This window comes from Vulpes vulpes, chromosome 4 (genome assembly GCF_048418805.1).
Source record: "Vulpes vulpes isolate BD-2025 chromosome 4, VulVul3, whole genome shotgun sequence".
NCBI classification, from domain to species: domain Eukaryota; kingdom Metazoa; phylum Chordata; class Mammalia; order Carnivora; family Canidae; genus Vulpes; species Vulpes vulpes.
The window spans coordinates 2,753,229-2,772,856 of record NC_132783.1 but is presented as its reverse complement, the minus strand read 5'-3'; the positions used below and the strand labels follow the sequence as shown (position 1 = coordinate 2,772,856).

Sequence of the window (19,628 nt, the reverse complement as noted above, 5' to 3'; positions counted from 1 at the left end):
AATGTGTCTTCTCCAAACAGTGGTCTATGATGCAGAATAAAGCAACCAAGAGAAGGCGTCCTGGAATATGAGAACACTTTAAGGATTCAAGTATGAGGCAACTTTTTTTTCCTGGGGAACCTTTTTTTGGGTAAAACGAGACAGACAAGGATGTTTTAGTTGATCTTGCCCAGTTCTATCTCCTTCCATAACATCATCTACTCCTCTCAGGCTTCACCACCACTCTCAAGTTCAAGTTCACTGCTAATAAAATCCTCATTCTCAGCACACCTCTCAGCTTTCTTTCACAGAGGAAAAAAAAACCCTTTAAGGAGGGAATGCTTTCATTTCACCGTCTTTCTCAGACTAATCATTTTTTTTCTGCTCCTTCACCTGTTTTTATCTTTCCCCCCTTTATCTTAGCTTAGTCCTGTCTAAATCCTTCCATGTGTATCTTGCATCCAACTCCCCCTAGACCTTGCCCATCAGCTTCCTCCCGGGGGATGAGAGCACATATAAAACCACTCCTGGTGCTCCCATCTCCAGACCTCCCCAAACACCCTAAGGCTGCTCTGGTTTAACACCTCTCCCCATCAGTTGAGGTTGCTGAGAACAGTCTAACTCAATTCTTTAAATTTTTATTTTGAAAATTACCTCACACACACTGAAAAGTGGGACTACGATGAATCCCAAATCACCTGATTTCAACCATTCATTTTTACTACGTTTGTTTCATCCATACAGCCCCCTTTTTGGTGTTGAAGTATTTTAAAAGAAATCCTAGGTATCATTTCTCACCCTTTAATTTTTCAGTGTCAAATCAAAAAGGACATTTACACAACTACATGCCATTATCACACCTTACAAGACTAAGAATAGCTATTTAATATCACATAATATTCAGTTGATATTCAAATATCCTCAGTACCCTAAAAAGTATCTAACAGGTGAATGGGTAAAGGTGGGGTGGGGGATGGTGTTCAAATAAGTAACCACATAAGATCCTCTTATAATAAGCTGTTATCTCTGGGTTCTTTTTAAAATCTATTTTCCAGACCAGGTATTTCAGCTTTTATTTTTTTTTTCCCTCAACTATCTTTTTGAAAAGAACTGGATCAACTATCTTCTACAATGTCTTGAATCCTAGTGATTACTACAGACTGCTTCCTCTAATCACTGTGTACACTCTAAACTGGACTTTAGATTAAAGGTCATTCGGTCTTGAACACATGATATCACTCATATGTGGAATTTAAGAAACAAAAAGATAAAATCTTTTTTTAAAAGGTGGGGGCGGGGGGACACCTGGTAGCTCAGCAGTTGAGCATCTGCCTACTCCCAGGGTCCTGGAATCGAGTCCCCCATCTGGCTTTCCACAGGGAGCCTGCTTCTCCCTCTGCTTGTGTCTCTGCCTCTCTCTCTGGGTCTCTCATGAGTAAACAAAAAATCTTAAAAAACAAACAAACAGATGAATATAGGGGAAGGGAAGGAAAAATAAGATTAGAGGAAAACAGAGAGGGAGGCAAACCATGAGAGCCTAACTCTAGGAACCACAGAGGATTGCTGGAGGGGAGGTGACCAGGGAGGGCACAAAATATCTGATGAGCACTGGGTGTTACATGCAACAGACAAATCACTGAATTCTACCTCTGAAACTCACAAACATTTAAAAAAGCCTGTTCTGTCTTGTGTTGTGTTATATTGTATTTTGGAGGGCGGTGGGAAATCGCCATGATTTCACTGTATTTCACTAGCTACACATCAGAAGACCCAAACGTATGTCTGGCATCCAGGGACACTGAGGCTGACCCGGGGTTGAGCTGGGGGCACCTGAGCCCACCTCGGGCTTGCCTGCCTGCTCTCAGCTTGGTCTCACAATTGTGCTCTGCCGGTATCGCAGGGGCAGGGGGTCTGCACGCCAACCCCGGGCCCTCGCTAGCTGGATCCTGCTGGGTTCCACCTGCGGGGGGCAGCAAGAGAGGCTGTTCTTCCTACCTTGGGGCTCGGTGAAGGCCCCCCAGGAGTGGGGTCCACGGGGGTGGCCCTGCGACAGAGGCCCCCGTGGGTAGCACAGCAGCGGGGCGCAGCCACCATCAGACCTTGAGCTAGCTGTAAGCCATCTCCCTTTAGGCTTCTCCCATTTCCCTTCTTCTCTTTTGTTCTCTCAGCCCCTGTAAACACTTTTTTTGACCAATCCTTTGAATTCCCTCCATCTCAACTACCAAAGGGTTTTCCTGTTTGGATGCTGGCAGGTAGGCCTTCCTCCTAAAGTTCTCCAGCCACATGTCACTTAACGACCTGCCTGAACCAACTGTTTCAAAACGGTGATTTTCTGATTCGATTCTTTCTACAGTTACGAGCTGGAATTCTTTTGACTAAAATAACTTTGCCTCCTCCCCTTGAGCTGTTTGGTAAGGAAACAAAACACTTTGCTAGTGAAGCCAAATGGTCTGGTCTGTTGGCCAGATTCAGCTTGAAGGCCATGCTTGCAACCCAGGTCTGTAGCATCAAGTGCATGATCCTTAGCATGTTCCCGAAGGCTCTTCATGACCTTATGCCAGCCTGTCTTAATTAACTCCTACTCATACTCCTTCCTTAATCTCAAATATCCACACTCCAGGATATACTTCTTTTTCCATAAATCTAGCATGCTCCTTTTAGGCCTTTCTGCCTTCTCAAGCAATCCTATTTGCCAAGCATTCCCTTTCTCCTTTTATCTGCTTTAAGAGTATCCTCTTACACCTTCACACTCAGCTCAATTATTACCTTCTTCGTATCTTGCAGGCAGAGTAAAATGCTTCCTCCTCTACGTGTTTTCCACTGCCCTCCCTATACCAATACAAAACACCAGCGTCCCTGTTGTGATTGGTTTTTACCAGGTGTATTACCCACTGGAACATAAAGATCTGAAAGGCTGGGTCCATTCCACAGCATCTTGCTTGATAACTAACAATGTTGGTTCATCATCATGTGCTTGCATCTCCAGGGTTACATCCAGCAGATTGTAAACAGAAGTGGAGAACGTCACTGCATACAGTAAGGTACACAAAAATGCTTAAAAAAGAATCTAGCAGGCTTCTGTCAGAGGAAGTGGATTTCATGGAGAAGAGATACAATGATAATAACATGAAAAAGGTGGATTTAATTAAGCAGACAACCTGCAAAATTGGGGAAAATCATAAGCTATAGTTGATTACAGCTTAGAACTACCTGCAGATCTCAGTAGTTCTTTCTATACAGCTACACTCATCAAAATGGATATGATCACTAATAAAGTAATATAACTGGGCAGAAAAAAAATAGAAAAATGAAAGAACAGCTATTTTTAAACTTATCAGACAGTACTTACCTTTTTGTAATCATGTCCACAACATATTTTAAATAATCTTCATTTCTCTAAAAATGAGAAAAGTATTTGACTGAAATTAAGCATGCTTAATAGTTTCGCTGCTGTATGGTTGCTACACATAAGTCTAGTTTATATATGGAATGTTACCGTGTCCTAATTTTTTTATTTTTCCGCCCTCTATAAAAGAATTTAAAATATCCATGTGTCTAAAAGATCTGACTTCAGTACTGAAAAGATTTCATTCTTCCTTTGTCACAGTACAAAATATCACTATACATTATTTAACACTTAAATATTAGCATGCAGGGTGCCTCTGTGGCTCAACCGTTGAGCGTCTGCTTTTGGCTCAGGGCATGATCCTGGGGTCCTGGGATCTAGTCCCACATTGGGCTCCCCACAGGGAGCCTGCTTCTCCCTTTGCCTATGTCTCTGTCTCTCTCTGTGTCTCTCATGAATAAAAAAATAAATCTTTAAAATAAAATAAAAATTAGCATGCAAAAGCCTATGTATCTAAAACAGTTTTGTCTAAAAACTGCCCTTTTTGAAAATGTCTTCATTTTATGATAATAAAAGTACTCAAAATTATACCAGCTTTCCAGACAGTATTACTCAGCTTAATTCCCAAATTTTCTTCCATCAGCAAACCTTGTGTGCCTACTCTTTATCAAATTCTGTGCTATATTAGATGAAAAGATTCCTATGTAAATAGCTTTTGATAGTACATTCTCAGATTTTTTTTTTTTTTTTTACAAAAATGATGGCCTTCACACAACATTGCCTCAGGGCCCCAAGCATTCCTAATACAAAATTCTGAAAATTTTTGAATAATGACAGTTCTATTGTCAAATCTGAGTACCCTAAAAGTTTATAGTCAGATTGTTTATTTTAAAATATCCATCATGATGTATGCAGATAACTCTATGACAGTACCTAAGGTTCTTGAGACAGCCATCGATTGACTCACCAGCTATTTGTTACACTGAAATATTTTGTATTTTAAACCTAATACTAAAGTTACACTTCTTAAGCATTCTACATTCCATTTAACATTTGTCCTTAATATTTTATTACTCGCCTAAACATTTTAAGTACATGTGCACTGTGTCAGCAGCAAAGAAATAAAGATTGTAATATTTAATGTACAGAAATGTGACAAAACATTTGGAGATTATGTATATGCTTTCAATATTAAGAAATTAAACTTGGACAGAATGTTTAATTTATTTATTAATTAGATTAATCTTTTATTTATATTTTCCTCTTAATTATTCTATTGTTTTTGTTTTTTGAGTTTTTTTCTGCATCCAAAGACATGTTTATTATAGAAAATTCAAATAGAGAAAAGAATATATAAAGGACAATAAAGATCCCTCCAATCCAGAGATAACCATTATTTATATTTTGGAGACCATTATTCCAAGGTTTGCTCATTTTCTTTTTTCTTTATATATTTTCTCTGTATATTTTTTACCTCCTTCCTTCTATCACATTTTACGTAGATAATATTATGTTAGATGTGATGTTCTGCAATGTTTTCCCACTCAACAATATGATATGGATATCATTTTATGTCAGTAAATATATGTAGCTATTCATTCTCTTTTCCATGGTTAAAATTGCACTGCAGATTACTGCAATGTAGACATAAGGATTTAATCAGCCTCTTATTGATACATATTTTTGGTGGTTTCCAATATTATGCTTTTAAAAAGCACAGTGCACTGAAAATCCTTGAAATAATTACTTATTGGACACTCTCTACATGCCATGCATCATTCTAAATACTTTAAATAGCTAATTTAATTGACAAAACAACCCTATGACATAGATGATATTATTATCACTGTTTTGCAAAGAAAAAAAGTGAAGCATAGAAAAATGATGGAACTTGTTCAAGTTCACAAGCCAAAAAATGACTTTTGAACCAGCCAAGGCATTTGAACCTTGGCAATCTAGATTTAGTTTAAGTGTTCTCAACTACCGTATATTCTGTCAATTTTTTATTATTTTGGAATTCTTGCCTGATTATCTCCCTAAGATAACTTCCCAGAATTGAGGTTTCTGATATAAAGGATATACACATTTTAAATCTAGTACAAGTTGCCAAACTCCCTCTCCAAAAGGCTTTATAATTTTAATATTTATACAGTGCTTTATATAAGCTTTCACATGGCGTTAGAAGATAGAAAATTTGGGTGCCATTAGACATAGATTTGAATCTGATGTATTAATTACTGGGCAACTTACTTTCTATAAGCTCCAGTTTCTTCACCTGTAAAATAGCCACACCCACTTTACAAGGATGTAATGTGAGCCACAAATAATGTATATAAAAATTGTCTACAATCCTTCACACATAGAAAGGAGTTCCTCAATATTCATGACGGTTATTGTTACTTAAGTTAATATAAATTATCTCGGTTCATATACCTACCTTTTATTGGGCTGGCAAGTTTTATTACTCCAGCTTCAATTTTAATTTTAATGTTCTGTTTGTAAATATAAGTTCTGTATCATATAGTATGCAGGGCTCCTGGTAATATATTTAACAACATAATCTTATTTCTCCACATGAACCACTATATTTTCTTTTTAGACTGATGTATTTAATTCCTTCTCAGTGGTGCCAAATTAGTACTGAATACATTGTCTGCTATCCAAAAAAGGCATCTATGAATTGCTTTTTTAAATTTAAGGAAAAAAATCCAAAACGATACAGTGATTACCATCAAGGAAGGGTATTTGGAGACCACAGGCTGGGCATGAGGAAAGCCACTTATTTTTCATACGTACATCTGCAACAGAGACAATCACCACAGAGTCCTTCTCTTCTGAAGGAGACATCCTGGAGACAACATAATTCAGTGTTTGACTCAGGTAACTTTGATTCCCTCTGTTAACAGTGGAAATACCCAGTGCAAAAGAGACTGCAGACATAGGAGCATGGAATCATCATTTCAAGCCACAGAGAAAAAATATAATTCATCATTAATATCTATGCTTATTACTATGTTTGGGTTAATTCTTTGGTCATAAAGAGTGTCTGAAACTATATTACAAGAAGTACCCAAACTACTATTAATTTTTATCACTAAGTTCATTTTCTGCTTGAGCAAATTCCAATTTGTAGTGGACTGTTAGTAAATGCATTCAGTAGACTCCAAGATGTTCTCATGTTGGAGGGTTTCAGTGTAGTGAAAAATAAAACTAACCACTCTCCATTTATTTTAGCTTTTACTTAACTTGGGTACAAAATGTCACACATTGGCAGATTCTCTACTTCTGTTCCTAAGGAGATGCTGGAGCTCAAAACAGAAAATACTATGAAATATTTTCATCTGTGAAAAAAAAATGCATGAAGTAATTTCCAAGTGATTTGATGGAATGAATCCATGATCCTAAGTTATTTTCATTGCTCAATATTGACTGGAACAATGGGAGAACAGATCTCATGTCATCCTATATAGATACTAAGATTATATCAGTAAAGTTTGCCCAAACTCAACACCAATCCTGGGTGTATGAACTTGGGTAAGATACACAGCCTCTCCAGCCTCAATTTCCCCACCTTCAAGATGGGGATAAGAACTTCTAGAATGGCTAAGTAGGGAACTCAGAAATTCTTCTCTCTAAAAAAGCAATAAAAGTAGCAAAAATTTGTCAAAACAATCAGGGCTCTGGTATACAAGACTGAGAAGCATTTAAATGTAACAAAAAACTATTGAACTTCAGTGAGAACAGTAAGAATTAGTTATTTCCCTGATTACTATGGAGTTCGAACATATTTTCATATGTTTATTGGTCTTTGGACATTCTTTTGTGAAATCCCTGTTTAAGCTCTTACCTGTTTCTCTATTGAGTTGTCTGGATTTTTCTTATTTATTAATGCTCTTTATAGATTCTGAATATGAACGCTTTATTAGTTACGTGTCTTACAAATATCTCCCACTCTGGGTTCCCTTTTCTTTTTTTTTTTTAATTTTTATTTATGATAGTCACAGAGAGACAGAGAGAGAGGCAGAGACACAGGCAGAGGGAAAAGCAGGCTCCATGCACCGGGAGCCCGACGTGGGATTCGATCCCGGGTCTCCAGGATCGCGCCCTGGGCCAAAGGCAGGCGCCAAACCGCTGCGCCACCCAGGGATCCCTGGGTTCCCTTTTCAATGTTTACCTCTTGATGAACAGAAATTCTTTGTTAGGGTACCTGGGTGGCTCAGTCGGTTAAGCACCTGCCTCCGGCTCAGATCATGATCTCTGGGTTGGGATGGAGCCCCACATGCGGCTCTCTGCTTAGTGGGGGAGCCTGCTTCTCCCTCTACCCCTCAACCCTGCTTGTGCTCTTTCTCTCTCTTGCTCGCTCTCAAATAAATAAAATCTTTTTTTAAAAAAAAATTCTTAATTTGTTTAAAAGATTTTATTTATTTGATAGAGACACAGCACAAGCAGGGGGAAGGGGAAGCAGGAGAGGGAGAAGCAAGCTCCCCACTGAGCAAGGAGCCCGATGCAGGACTCAATCCCAGGACCCTGAACTCCTAACCTGAACTGAAGGCAGATGTTTGACTGAGCCACCGAGGCACCCCAAGAAATTCTTAATTTTAATAGAGTACAATTTATCCATCTCCTCCTTTACATAAAATTAGTGCTTTTTCAATTCCTGTTGAGAAGTCTGTATCTTCAGGTCATAAAGACATTCTCTTGAATATCGTCTGGATGCTTTATTGTTTGCCTTTTATATTTAGATCTACAGTCCACCTGGAACTGATTTTTATGGATAGCGTGAGGCAGGAATCAAGTTTCAAACTTTGGGATCCACTCTAAAATGCAATTCCTAGGGCAGCCCCGGGCTTAGCGGTTTAGCGCTGCCTTCAGCCCAGGGTGTGATCCTGGAAACATGGGATCGAGTCCCACGTCGGGCTCCCTGCATGGAGCCTGCTTCTCCCTCTGCCTGTGTCTCTGCCTCTCTCTCTCTCTCGAATAAATAAATAAAAATTTTTTAAAAAAAAATAAATAAAATGCAAGTCCTGAAGTGACTTCCAATGCCTTAGGGTAAGAAATACTGTTTATAAACATTTACAAGGCTTTTAATGACCTAGTCCTGACCTACATTTTCTGTTTCAATTATCCTCTAAGTCAGTCAGTCTTAGAATCTTTCAGCTTCTCAGATTGACCAAACAGGACTCTATCATCTCTAGGCCTTTGCACACATCATCCCTTCTCTACCTGGAACACTCTTTTTCAGGTTCCTTGTGCTAATTCTATTATTCATTCTTTCTAAACTAGGTTGGGTGTACCAGCTGTATACTCTTAGTTCATCCACATAGCACTTATCATCTAATAAAAAAAATGTTATTAGAAAACATAATAATTGGAATAAATTTGGGGTGAATCAGCGAATGGCCAAGTCCCTTTATTATTTGGCCTCTGCCCCATGTTATACTGCTAATAACTTCTAGCCCCAATTGTGCACACATGCCACACTTTTTGCCTGGGTCCTCTTGCTGTTAGGCCTTTCCTATTTCTTTTCCTCTACCTGGATGAATATCCTCTACTTTTTTCCACTATCCATCACCCGCTTTTTCCCTACTTAGTCTATTCCAATTCTGTTCACCTGAGTCATGAAGGTTGACTCAGGTGAACAGCACTTTGTCCAGAAAGTCTTCCCTAATTCCACAAGTATGGATTACTTGTTCCACCTCGTATTTCCCTTGTCACAGCACTGGTCACTTTACACTGTAACTGCTTTCTCACGTGTCCGTAGGAGGATGAAGGCCACGTCTTATCTGTTGCTCCTCCCCAAGGCCTAGGACCTGAGAGAAGCTGGTTACTTGAGGACATGGAGGACTGCACAGAGAAGTTGCCAACTGAGCTGAAAAGTCCTATTGAGTAAGGGACTTACATGACAAGTTAATCATGGTTGATAGGAGGTGGTGTGTTCATTGAAGGCATGTGGATTGTAAGGGTTCTAGGGTTGCTGAAAAGGAGGGGAAATGGCAAAAATTGAGATTTGAAAGATACAGTCTACTGTGCACACTCCATGTTAAGGAGCCAACTTCATCCTATATGCACTGAGGGAGGATCTTCTAAAGGATTTTAAGCAAGAGTTGAGCATGATGTTACACATTTTAGTACAAGCTCTGAGGAGGGTATGAAGAATGGATTGACCGTAGTCAATTTACAAGTCTATTTCAATACACTGGGGAAGAAATGAAAGCTCAAAAGGAATAGTTACAGAGGGTAGAGAGAAGAAATTATTTGAGATATACTCAGAATCTAGAATAAAGAAGACTGATGACAGCTTCCCCAGTAGGCCTTGCTACAGACTTCAGTGTTTTACAAATGTTTTATGTCTTATGGTCTTTTAGTTACTAGGAAAAAGAATCTCCATTTAAATGGCCTTTGGTAATGAAGGTTTATACGCAAGCTGGTCCTCCCAAGAACCTATGAAAATCCACCAAAGGGGACTCAAAAGGAGGATCAATATATACAGCATGGTTGGAAATCAAGAAATAGTCGGGGAATTAGAAAATTATTCAGGATTTAACACAGTTCTGCTAACTGGGTTACCTCAACACCCCCAAACCCCCATACAAAGAGTTCTGTTCTTCCCAATTATAAACACCTCTCCCTCCATCCTTTCTGACATGGGCTTCTGCTTATCTTTGCTGATGTTTACTTAAGGCTATGCTTATTCTTAGTATCTAGTATTTTATAGTTTCTATGTACTGGGTTTTTTTTTTCCCCCTATGTCTTTCATCGCCTCCTCCTGTTCCCTATAACCTTTGTGTAGCACACACTTTCTCATACATTCACACACATATGCATGTCTACGTACATACACGTGCCACATTCAAAATACTCTGAAGAGGGAATCTAACACAGTTAAAGTCCCTAGTGTGATCTCAAGATGTACCCTGGTATCTCTAAACCTCAATTTTCTTAGGCATAAAATAGAGATAATTGAAGGTCCTGCTGTATTGTGTTGTGAGGGTCAAATGAGACAATGAAAGAAAACATTTAAAAAAAGAAAACACAGTAACTCAGTATACAGAACACAGTGAGAATTCAGATGTTAAAACAATGCCACATGGCACCCCTGTCCCAATACAGTGGGCTTGGCAGAGGCACGTGCTATGGAACAACACTCCTTATTCTCAAGGAACTACCTACATCAGTCAGAGGTCAGTAAGACTTTTCTGTAAAGGACCAGATAGTAAACATTTTTGTCTTTTGGGCCATACAGTCTCTGCTGCAACTACTCAGCTCTGCCGCTGTGGTGTGGGAGCAGTCACAGAGAAGTAACAATGAGCACTGACTAGAGTCCAACAAAATCTTATTGTAAAAGAGCAGATTTGGCTTGGGGGCTGTAGTTTGCTGCCACTGGCCTAGAGTGACTCACGCATTAGAATAAATAAGGCTTGTGAGGATGGCAAGCATTCTGAGACTTCCCAAATATCCCTGTTTCTAACTTAAATGCTTTGTCTCTTCTTTCATACCTGCTGGAGTTAAATTCATTATTTAAGGATTAGCTCAAAATCACCTCTTCTGTAAAGCTTTTGCTGACCTTGGTCCCCAGAAAGATGAGGAAATAAGACAACCAGGTAAGAATGAGTTTATCAAAACCAAGGGAGACCAGGTACTCAGCAGATGCTTAATATAAGCCAAATGCATATGTGACTTAAAATGACTTCTTTTCGAAATATCTGTATTAAAATTGAATTCGAATTTAAGTCTCTAAATATTTATTGAACTATTTTTTTCCTGTCAGGTCAGTACTGATTTCTGGCAGTCCAAAAATTAATGCCACATAGGCTGGTGGTCTATATATCAGAGTATTATATTTATGGGTTACATTTTATTTTATTTTATTTTATTTTTTTAAAGTTTTTATTTTTATTTTTATTTATTTATGATAGTCACACAGAGAGAGAGAGAGAGAGGCAGAGACACAGGCAGAGGGAGAAGCAGGCTCCATGCACCGGGAGCCCAACATGGGACTCGATCCCGGGTCTCCAGGATCGCGCCCTGGGCCAAAGGCAGGCGCTAAACCGCTGCGCCACCCAGGGATCCCTGGGTTACATTTTAAAGCCTAAAATCATGCATAATAATAATTAGAGAAACGTTCAAAAAAACTTAAGGGGCGCCTGGCGGGCTCAGTTGGTGGAGCATTCAACTTTTGATCTCAGGATTGTGAGTTAGAGCCCCACGCTGGGCATGGAGCCTACTTAAACAAACAAATGTGGTTTATATATACAATGGAATATTACTCAGCCATTAGAAATGACAAACACCCACCATTTGCTTCGACGTGGATGGAACTGGAGGGTATGATGCTGAGTGAAATAAGTCAATCGGAGAAGGACAAACATTATATGGTTTCATTCATTTGGGGAATATAAACAATAGTGACAGGGAATAAAGGGGAAAGGAGAAAAAATGAGTGGGAAATATCAGAAAGGGAGACAGAACGTGAGAGACTCCTGACTCTGGAAAACGAAGTAGGGGTGGGGGAAGGGGAGGAGGGCGGGGGGTGGGGGTGACTGGGTGGTGGGCATTGAGGGGTGCACTGGATGGGATGAGCACTGGGTGTTATTCTATATGTTGGCAAATTGAACACCAATAAAAAATAAATTTATTAAAAAACAAACAAATGACACAACTTAAAAGCATGTCCTCAAAGATCAAAATATCTATATTTGATTTTCTAATTCTAAGTTTGCTTACCGCCTGTTCTCTTTTTGCCAAAGATTACATCAGGATAAATCCTGCCTACTTTCCTTAGATGAGGAAAAAAGAACTTTAGGATTTCAAACGTATCAGACACGGTTTCATTCTTACCCAATGTATTCACTTTCTTCTCAACTAAAAGAGAGAGAAAAAAAAAAAAAGGGTTTCTAAGTTCTAAGTTCATGGCCATAGGGATTTTTCTCTCTTTGGCACAATATTTCACAATGAGATTAACAGGTTTACTATTCAATATATAAGAGAAATACAACTAAATGTGAATTACTAAAATCATACTGCTACAAAATATAGCTCAGATCCTATTCATACTTATTTAAAACATCATAGTTAAGTCTAGCACTAGGAGCTACTTAACCAGAGACTAATAGAACTGTCAGTTCCAAATGAAGTATACTGAACACACTATAACTGATCTGCTCTGCTCTTTTGATTAATAGCACACTAAAGTTTGTATCTCTAACAACTTTGTTACGTAGCTCAACATTTAATGACTCCACGTGTACCATTCATTTGAATATACCTCTACAATTTTGAAAAAGAACAAAATTAGAAGACTCACACCCCATTTATTTCATTCATAATACATAACACAACAATCGAGACAGTGTGGTCAGTGTGGCATTACATTTTAAAAAGATACACAGACCAATGGAACAGAACAGAGAATCCATAAATATAGCCACACAGCTACTGTTGATTGATTTTTGGAAAAGGTGCAAAGGCAATTCAATGCAGAAAGGACAGCTTTTTTGAGAAATGGTACTAGAATACTTGGCCACTCACTTGAGAAAGATTGAATCTTGACCTGTACTTCACACTGTTTATAAAAATCAACTCATAAAAAAAAAAAAAAAAGTGCAGCCGGGGTGGCTCAATGGCTCAGCGCCTGCTTTTGGCCCAGGGTGTGATCCTGGAGGCCCGGGATCGAGTCCCGCATCGGGCTCCCTACATGGAGCCTGCTTCTCCCTCTGCCTGTGTCTCTGACTCTCTCTGTGTCTCTCATGAATAAAATCTTTAAAAAAAAAAATCAACTCAAACGTTTCATAGACTCAAATGTAAAACCTAAAACTATAAAATTAAAAACAAACACATAAAATCTTCATGAACCCGTGGAACCTAAAGTGTTCTTAAAGATAACACCAAAAATACAATATATAGAAAGAAAAATTGATAAACTAGACTTCACAATTAAAAATGTTTGCTTTCTGGGATCCCTGGGTGGCGCAGCGGTTTGGCGCCTGCCTTTGGCCCAGGGCGCGATCCTGGAGACCCGGGATCGAATCCCACGTCGGGCTCCCGGTGCATGGAGCCTGCTTATCCCTCTGCCTGTGTCTCTGCCTCTGTCTCTCTCTCTGTGACTATCATAAATAAATTAAAAAAAAAAAAACTAAAAAAAAAAAAAAATAAATAACCAAAACTTTAAAAAAAAAAATAAAAAAAATAAAAAAAATAAAAATGTTTGCTTTCTGAGGGACACCATAAGGAGAATGAAAAGACTAGCCACAGACTGGGAGAAAATATTTCCAAATCACATATCCATCCAATATGTATTCAAGATATATATACATATATATATGAAAATTCTCTTCATACAAAAAACCTGTACATGAATGCTTATAGCAACATATACTTGTAATTGCCAAAAAAATGTCCTTCAATTGGTAAAAGGATAAACTATCTGCTGTACACCCATACAATGAAATGTTACTCAGTAATAGAAAGAAAACAAAAAAATTGGGTCATATAACAACTTTGATGAATCTTTGCTAAGTGAAAGAATTAGTCTCCAAGCTTTACACACCATATGATTCCATCTGTATGGCATCTGGGAAAGGGAAAACTGTAAGAACAGAGAACCGATTGGGGGTTGCAAGGGATTAAGAGTGAGGACTACATGACTACAAAAGGGGCGACAGAGATAGGACTTGCTATGCTAGAGAAACGGGAGCCACTGCAGGATGATGCACAGGACAGTGAGGCTTCGCTTTGGCTACGGTGGAACCAGACAGGGGAGGACAAGTCTGGAGAGAGAGAGAGAAAACAGAGAAGAATGTTAGCAGTGATTCAGATGAAGAATGAAGGTCGCCTGACTAGAGTAGCAGAGACGGTGATGGGAAAACGTGGACAGATTTGTGAGATACACAGATGGAGAATCAACAGGATGGCTTATTGGCTGAAATGGGGCTATGCAAGAGGAGGGAGGGGGAGTCAGGGTGACGCAGGGGTTCTGGCTGCATCTATGGGATGGGTCACGATGGTGGTGCAATTCATACAGGAAACATAGGAAGACCATTTCCAAGCTACAGAGGAGAGGAAGTTTATTAGTGTTATCTCCTACCTGATGTTTGTATCTCTCACGATAAAAGAACAAGTACTAACTTAGTTATATTTGTTGGGAGGAAGTGTCCTAAAATCAGAAAGTGCAAAATCTAAATTCCCAAACACAAAGCACAAAACCAACAAACAAACCAACACACACAAAAACAAAAGCAACACAAACCTAAGTTTACTGGCATATTTTTTCTCTGTGTCATTTCGTACTTTATTTTACTCAAGGCTTTGATCAGCTCTTGGCGATTTCTTTCAGTCTTGTTTTTTAAACGTAGCATTTTTTCCTTAAACTCCAAAATATGGTTTCTACAATTAATTAATTGATTACCTGCAAAGAAAACATACGTGTATATATTTATTATGTAGCAAGGGTATCACACAATTTTCTATAATATACAACAAAAAAAGTAAAATCTATGCTTCAATGTAGCTACACATAAAACTATATATGTGCATATACACGTACATGGCTTATATATAAATATGAATGTATGACACACAAAAGAGTCTAGAGAAAGAGTGAGCTGTTAAAATCGTACTCTCTGGAAAGCGGCACTATTCTAAACAGTTTTTGCTTTATTACTTTGTGCTTTTTCTATTTTCCAAATTTCCATTTTGTGCACATATTAGATTTCTAATTGGAGGGAAAAAAATCAATTGAACCCCAAAATTCACTTTTAAGAATTGATCTGAAGAAAATAACCATAAATATATACACAGATATGGCTCTCAGGATGTCTAACACAGGCAGCATTATTTATCATTGTAAGAAAATCAGAAACAACCTAAATGCTGGATGGTGGAAATAGGCTAAATAAACTACAGGATATCCTTTTTAAAAGTTACAGTGGATCTGGTGTTAAATCATGTATAACTGAAACCCAGTTTCACCACTTTGTGTCTGTGTGACTTTGGACAAGCTATTTAAAATTCGTTAGCCTCTGTTCCTTCACGTACAAATGGCTATACAGAAATCCTTGCCCGAGTTGGGAAGAAGTGATATGATAATGCACGTAAGCCACGGGGCAGAGCACATGAAAAAAAAATGCTTTGACAAATGTCTGATAAATATTATTTATCAGTGGGCCACTTTTTATTCATTTAGCAATGAAGATGGTCCTTCTCGGAGAACAAAAGGAAAGATTTCCCCATGAAGGAAATACAGGTACAGTAAAGCAACATTTCAAGCCCTGGCTTCTAGAGACAGTTTCAATGCACAGAGGGCATTGGGTCCCCCCAAGAGGGGATCCCCTGAGCGAGGATCAGGGCAGGAAGTCAGAGGAGGATCTGCAGGCCAGGCTGCTTGAGGGGACCCTGCAGGGAGTGGGGGTCCAGCAGTCCAGGAAAGCAAGGGCAGGGGTTCCATTTGGAGCACTGCTGGGAAAGCAAGGAGGCCTTCAAAAACATGGTCACTACACACCTAGAGGCTATGCAGTATTTCAGGGACAACACGGGGAAATTCAGAGGTTGAAAGAGGAACCTGGTTCTGCTGATCTTTTTTTTATATATATATAAATTTATTTTTTATTGGTGTTAAATTTGCCAACATATAGAATAACACCCAGTGCTCATCCTATCAAGTGCCCCCCTCAGTGACTGTCACCCAGTCACCCCCACCCCCCACCCACCTCCCCTTCCACCACCCCTAGTTCGTTTCCCAGAGTTAGGGGTCTCTCGTGTTGTCTCCCTTTCTGATATTTCCCACTCATTTTTTCTCCTTTCCCCTTTATTCCCTGTCACTTTTTTTTATATTCCCCAAATGAATGAGACCATATAATGTTTGTCCTTCTCCGATTATTTCACTCTCTGCTGATCTTTTTGATAAGCTATGATAAAGAGGTGGAACATGACCCTAGTACACCTGTGTTTCTCAGAGCTTTCTTCTAAAAAATCCCCTAAAGATGGCATATTTGAATAAAAGGGATATGGGTGGAGGCATAACTTGAAATAGCCCTCCACAGTCATGAAATTTCTGTGAAGTTTCTTTAAAATGTTTGCAGATTTTGTAGCCCCATTCTACAGTACATATTTGTTTCATTTTGGTTTGGGGTTAACTGATTTTAATTTACTTATTTTCTAAATGAGGTCCAGTTGACGTAGAACATTAGTTTCAGGGGTGCCACATAATGCCTTGGATATTTGTCTATACTGCGAAATGATCACCACAATTAGCCTAGCTAAAATGTATTTGATATAAGATAACAGAATCATCTTCTGCCCTCCTCCCAATTTTTTTCCAGGTGATTTTATATATTTGGAATAGCATCACTGGCTGTCATGGGAAGAAGCATTTCAATTGAGAAACACAGCTCAAGACTCTGAGGTGCAACATGTGTTTTTAGAAAGATCCTCCTGGTGGCCATATAGAACATTCAGGAAGGCCAAACCAAAGTCAGAGAAACCACCAGTTAGGAACCTGTAGTGATAGTAGTTTCACGTGACAGATGATAAAAGAATAAAGCAGGGCAGAAAGGATTAGGAAATAGGAGATAATGTGAACAATATCTAAGAGCTTCTATTGAGAAGACTTTGAACTGCCTGAGAGAGAGGAGACTAGGATCCCTGCTAGGTTTCTACACGACTACAGATTTCTCCAGTCTGAACTGGGAAAACAGGAAAAGGAGCAGTGCTGTTGCTTATGAGGCATCTCAGTATGTGGCAAACATGTGGCTATAGGACTCTGAAGTTGGAGGGAGAGATAGGGCTGGTGCTACAGATTTGAGAGCAAAATTGAGATTCACTTATAAAATGGAGCAAGAAAATGTAGGGATAAAAACTGTCCCAGGCTCATCTCCTGCTGTGTCCTTCCTCCCTGCCTTGGCTCACACCAGTCTTAGCCTCCAGCAGAGGGTTCAGCGTTTGAGATCCAGCAGGGTGCCCAAGTGCCTGGTTCCCAGGGGTCTTGAATCCCTGGCCAAGGGCAGTCTTGGCCCCTCTGGACAGCGCTGTACACCCATCTTGCTGGTTCCATTCACCTTTCAGATAAGCCAGCTTGGAACAAAACTTGTGTCTTCCCTGAGCTACCTTACTGAAGATAGAAAGCAACTAATAAACCGTAATATCCTAATATTTTTCTGCCAAGCCTCAATGGATCATCCATCCCAAGCTACAACAGAGGAAAGTAAACCTGCTGCTTTACTGCCCTCTAACAAGACGTTCTGGCTCTCCCCTTTGGGTTGGAGGGAGTTCCACTGCTCCGCTCCTCCCTTGGTGGCCCCCCTCCATCTCTAGGGTCTGTCATAACACCCTCCATCTCCAGGTATGTGTCACTGACTGTCTCGAATGCAACAATTTCATATTATATGGAGTGTCCTGCCAACGGGGGCTCCCATTAATGGGGTACACACACAAACAAGTAGATTTGGGTTTTTTTCTTTAATTTTTATTTATTTATGATAGTCACAGAGAGATAGAGAGAGAGGCAGAGACACAGGCAGAGGGAGAAGCATGCTCCATGCACCGGGAGCCCGACGTGGGATTCGATCCCGGGTCTCCAGGATCGCGCCCTGGGCCAAAGGCAGGCGCCAAACCGCTGCGCCACCCAGGGATCCCGTAGATTTGGGTTTTAATGGAGTTGGGCTTGCTGAAACAGGGCAGTGGAGCTTTAGGGAAAGACCTAACTGGCTGGCCAATCATTACAGAGAATTCCATAATTATAAAGGATCCCGGCCCTCTCCCACAGTGAGTGTTGTGCACCATCCATACACAAGTTCCCAGCTTGTTAGGATACAAACAGCAGAACCCAAGACTCTGCATCTGTGGTCTTCACTAGTGAGTGGGTGGTGGCACAAGATATACGGTTTCCTCCCTCAATCCACCTCCAGGGAAAGGCCAGACAAGAGTGAATGACAAATGACAAGAGTGAAAAGGCACTGCTACATCCAAGCCACAGTGTAATCTATGCATATAAATCACTCTGTAAGGAAAAGATGGAGGAACTTGCTACTTTGAACTAATTTCTTCTCAGCAGCCTCGTGAAGGCCTCCTAATTTGGGCCCTAGAATCAGTCCAGCTAAAGCAACAACAGGTTGGTCTCCAGGACCTATCAGTGTACCTACCGGTTGGCAATTTGTGTTGGTCATCACCTCCCTCACAGTGCAATACTAGGAATTTTGCATATTCTCTGCAGATGGAAAGACACGGCCATAGCAGAGAGATCACCAACCATTTGTTCTTCATAGACAAGGGGATGTCAAGAACAAAGGCAATTTTTGGTTTGTTCCCAAAATGCTGTGAAGGAGTATTCAGAATTTATTTACAATTCCAAGCAAAGCCTGAGTTTTTCTTTGAAAAGGGGTGCTCTTCTCAGGAGCTCTACATCTCCCTAGCCAGAACAGTTGCCTGGCCACTCAATTCATTCCCTCATTCAACAATTATTTATTAAACTTAATACTGCTACATGTTCTGGGGATATGACAATGCACAAAACAGAAGGAACTCCTGGCCCCCTTGGAATGTACCTCCTACTGGATGGAAAAAAATAAATAACTGAATTATACGTTTTAATAGAAGATGGTAAGTACAAGAAAATGCAATAGGGAAAAAAGGATACAGAGTGTTGATGGTGCAGGGAGGTTTTAACTGTAAACAGGGCGATCAGAAAAAGGCTTTTCTAAGGAGTTAACATGTGAGCACAGACAAGACCAAAGCGAAAGCAGGGATGCTGCAGGTAACTTCGATGTAGAGAAAAGAGCACGTGCAAAAGCCCGGAGACAGGAGCGTGCCCATTATCTCCAGAAACAGCATGGAGACCAGTGTAGCTGAAGCAAAATGAGTGACAGGAAGAGTAGTAGGTGATGAAATTACAAAGCCCCCTTTGTAAGGACTTGAGCTTTTACTTTAAGCAAAGTGGGGAGCCAGTGAAGTCCATAGCGCGGTCACATAATCCGACTCATCAGAACAGGATCTTTCTATCTGCTGTGTGAAAAACAGAGTTGGGGAAACTAAGTCGGGGATCAGGAAGCAGATGTCTGTGGCTTAGAAAAGATTGTTGGTGGCCTAAGTGGTGAGGCACAGTTTAATTCTGGATAAAGTTTGAAGATAAAGAGGATAGGATTTGCGGACAATGAATGTGGGCAAAAGAGACAATGATACTCTGAGCAACTAGAAGAAAGGAATAACCATTTACTAAGGTGGAGAAGATGAAGGAAACAAGTTTTGGTGTGAATGTTAGGAGTAGAGTTTGAGACATAGTAGATTTGAGATGATTAACACACATCTCAGTAGG

The 19,628-nt window shown here is 39.8% G+C and overlaps 1 protein-coding gene across 2 annotated transcripts in view; it reads right to left on the bottom strand.

The window, feature by feature from the left end:
• Positions 1 to 19,628, bottom strand: part of MGAT4D (MGAT4 family member D) — a 55,043-nt gene that overhangs the window by 25,347 nt on the left and 10,068 nt on the right. For both annotated transcript variants that reach the window (XM_072755199.1, XM_072755200.1), the window contains exons 2-5: positions 14,571 to 14,729; positions 12,050 to 12,187; positions 6,122 to 6,255; positions 3,329 to 3,375 (exon numbers count right to left, since the gene is read on the bottom strand). In XM_072755199.1, coding sequence (XP_072611300.1) covers positions 3,329 to 3,375; positions 6,122 to 6,255; positions 12,050 to 12,187; positions 14,571 to 14,729 — 478 coding nt within the window. The remainder of the gene's footprint in view (positions 1 to 3,328; positions 3,376 to 6,121; positions 6,256 to 12,049; positions 12,188 to 14,570; positions 14,730 to 19,628) is intronic.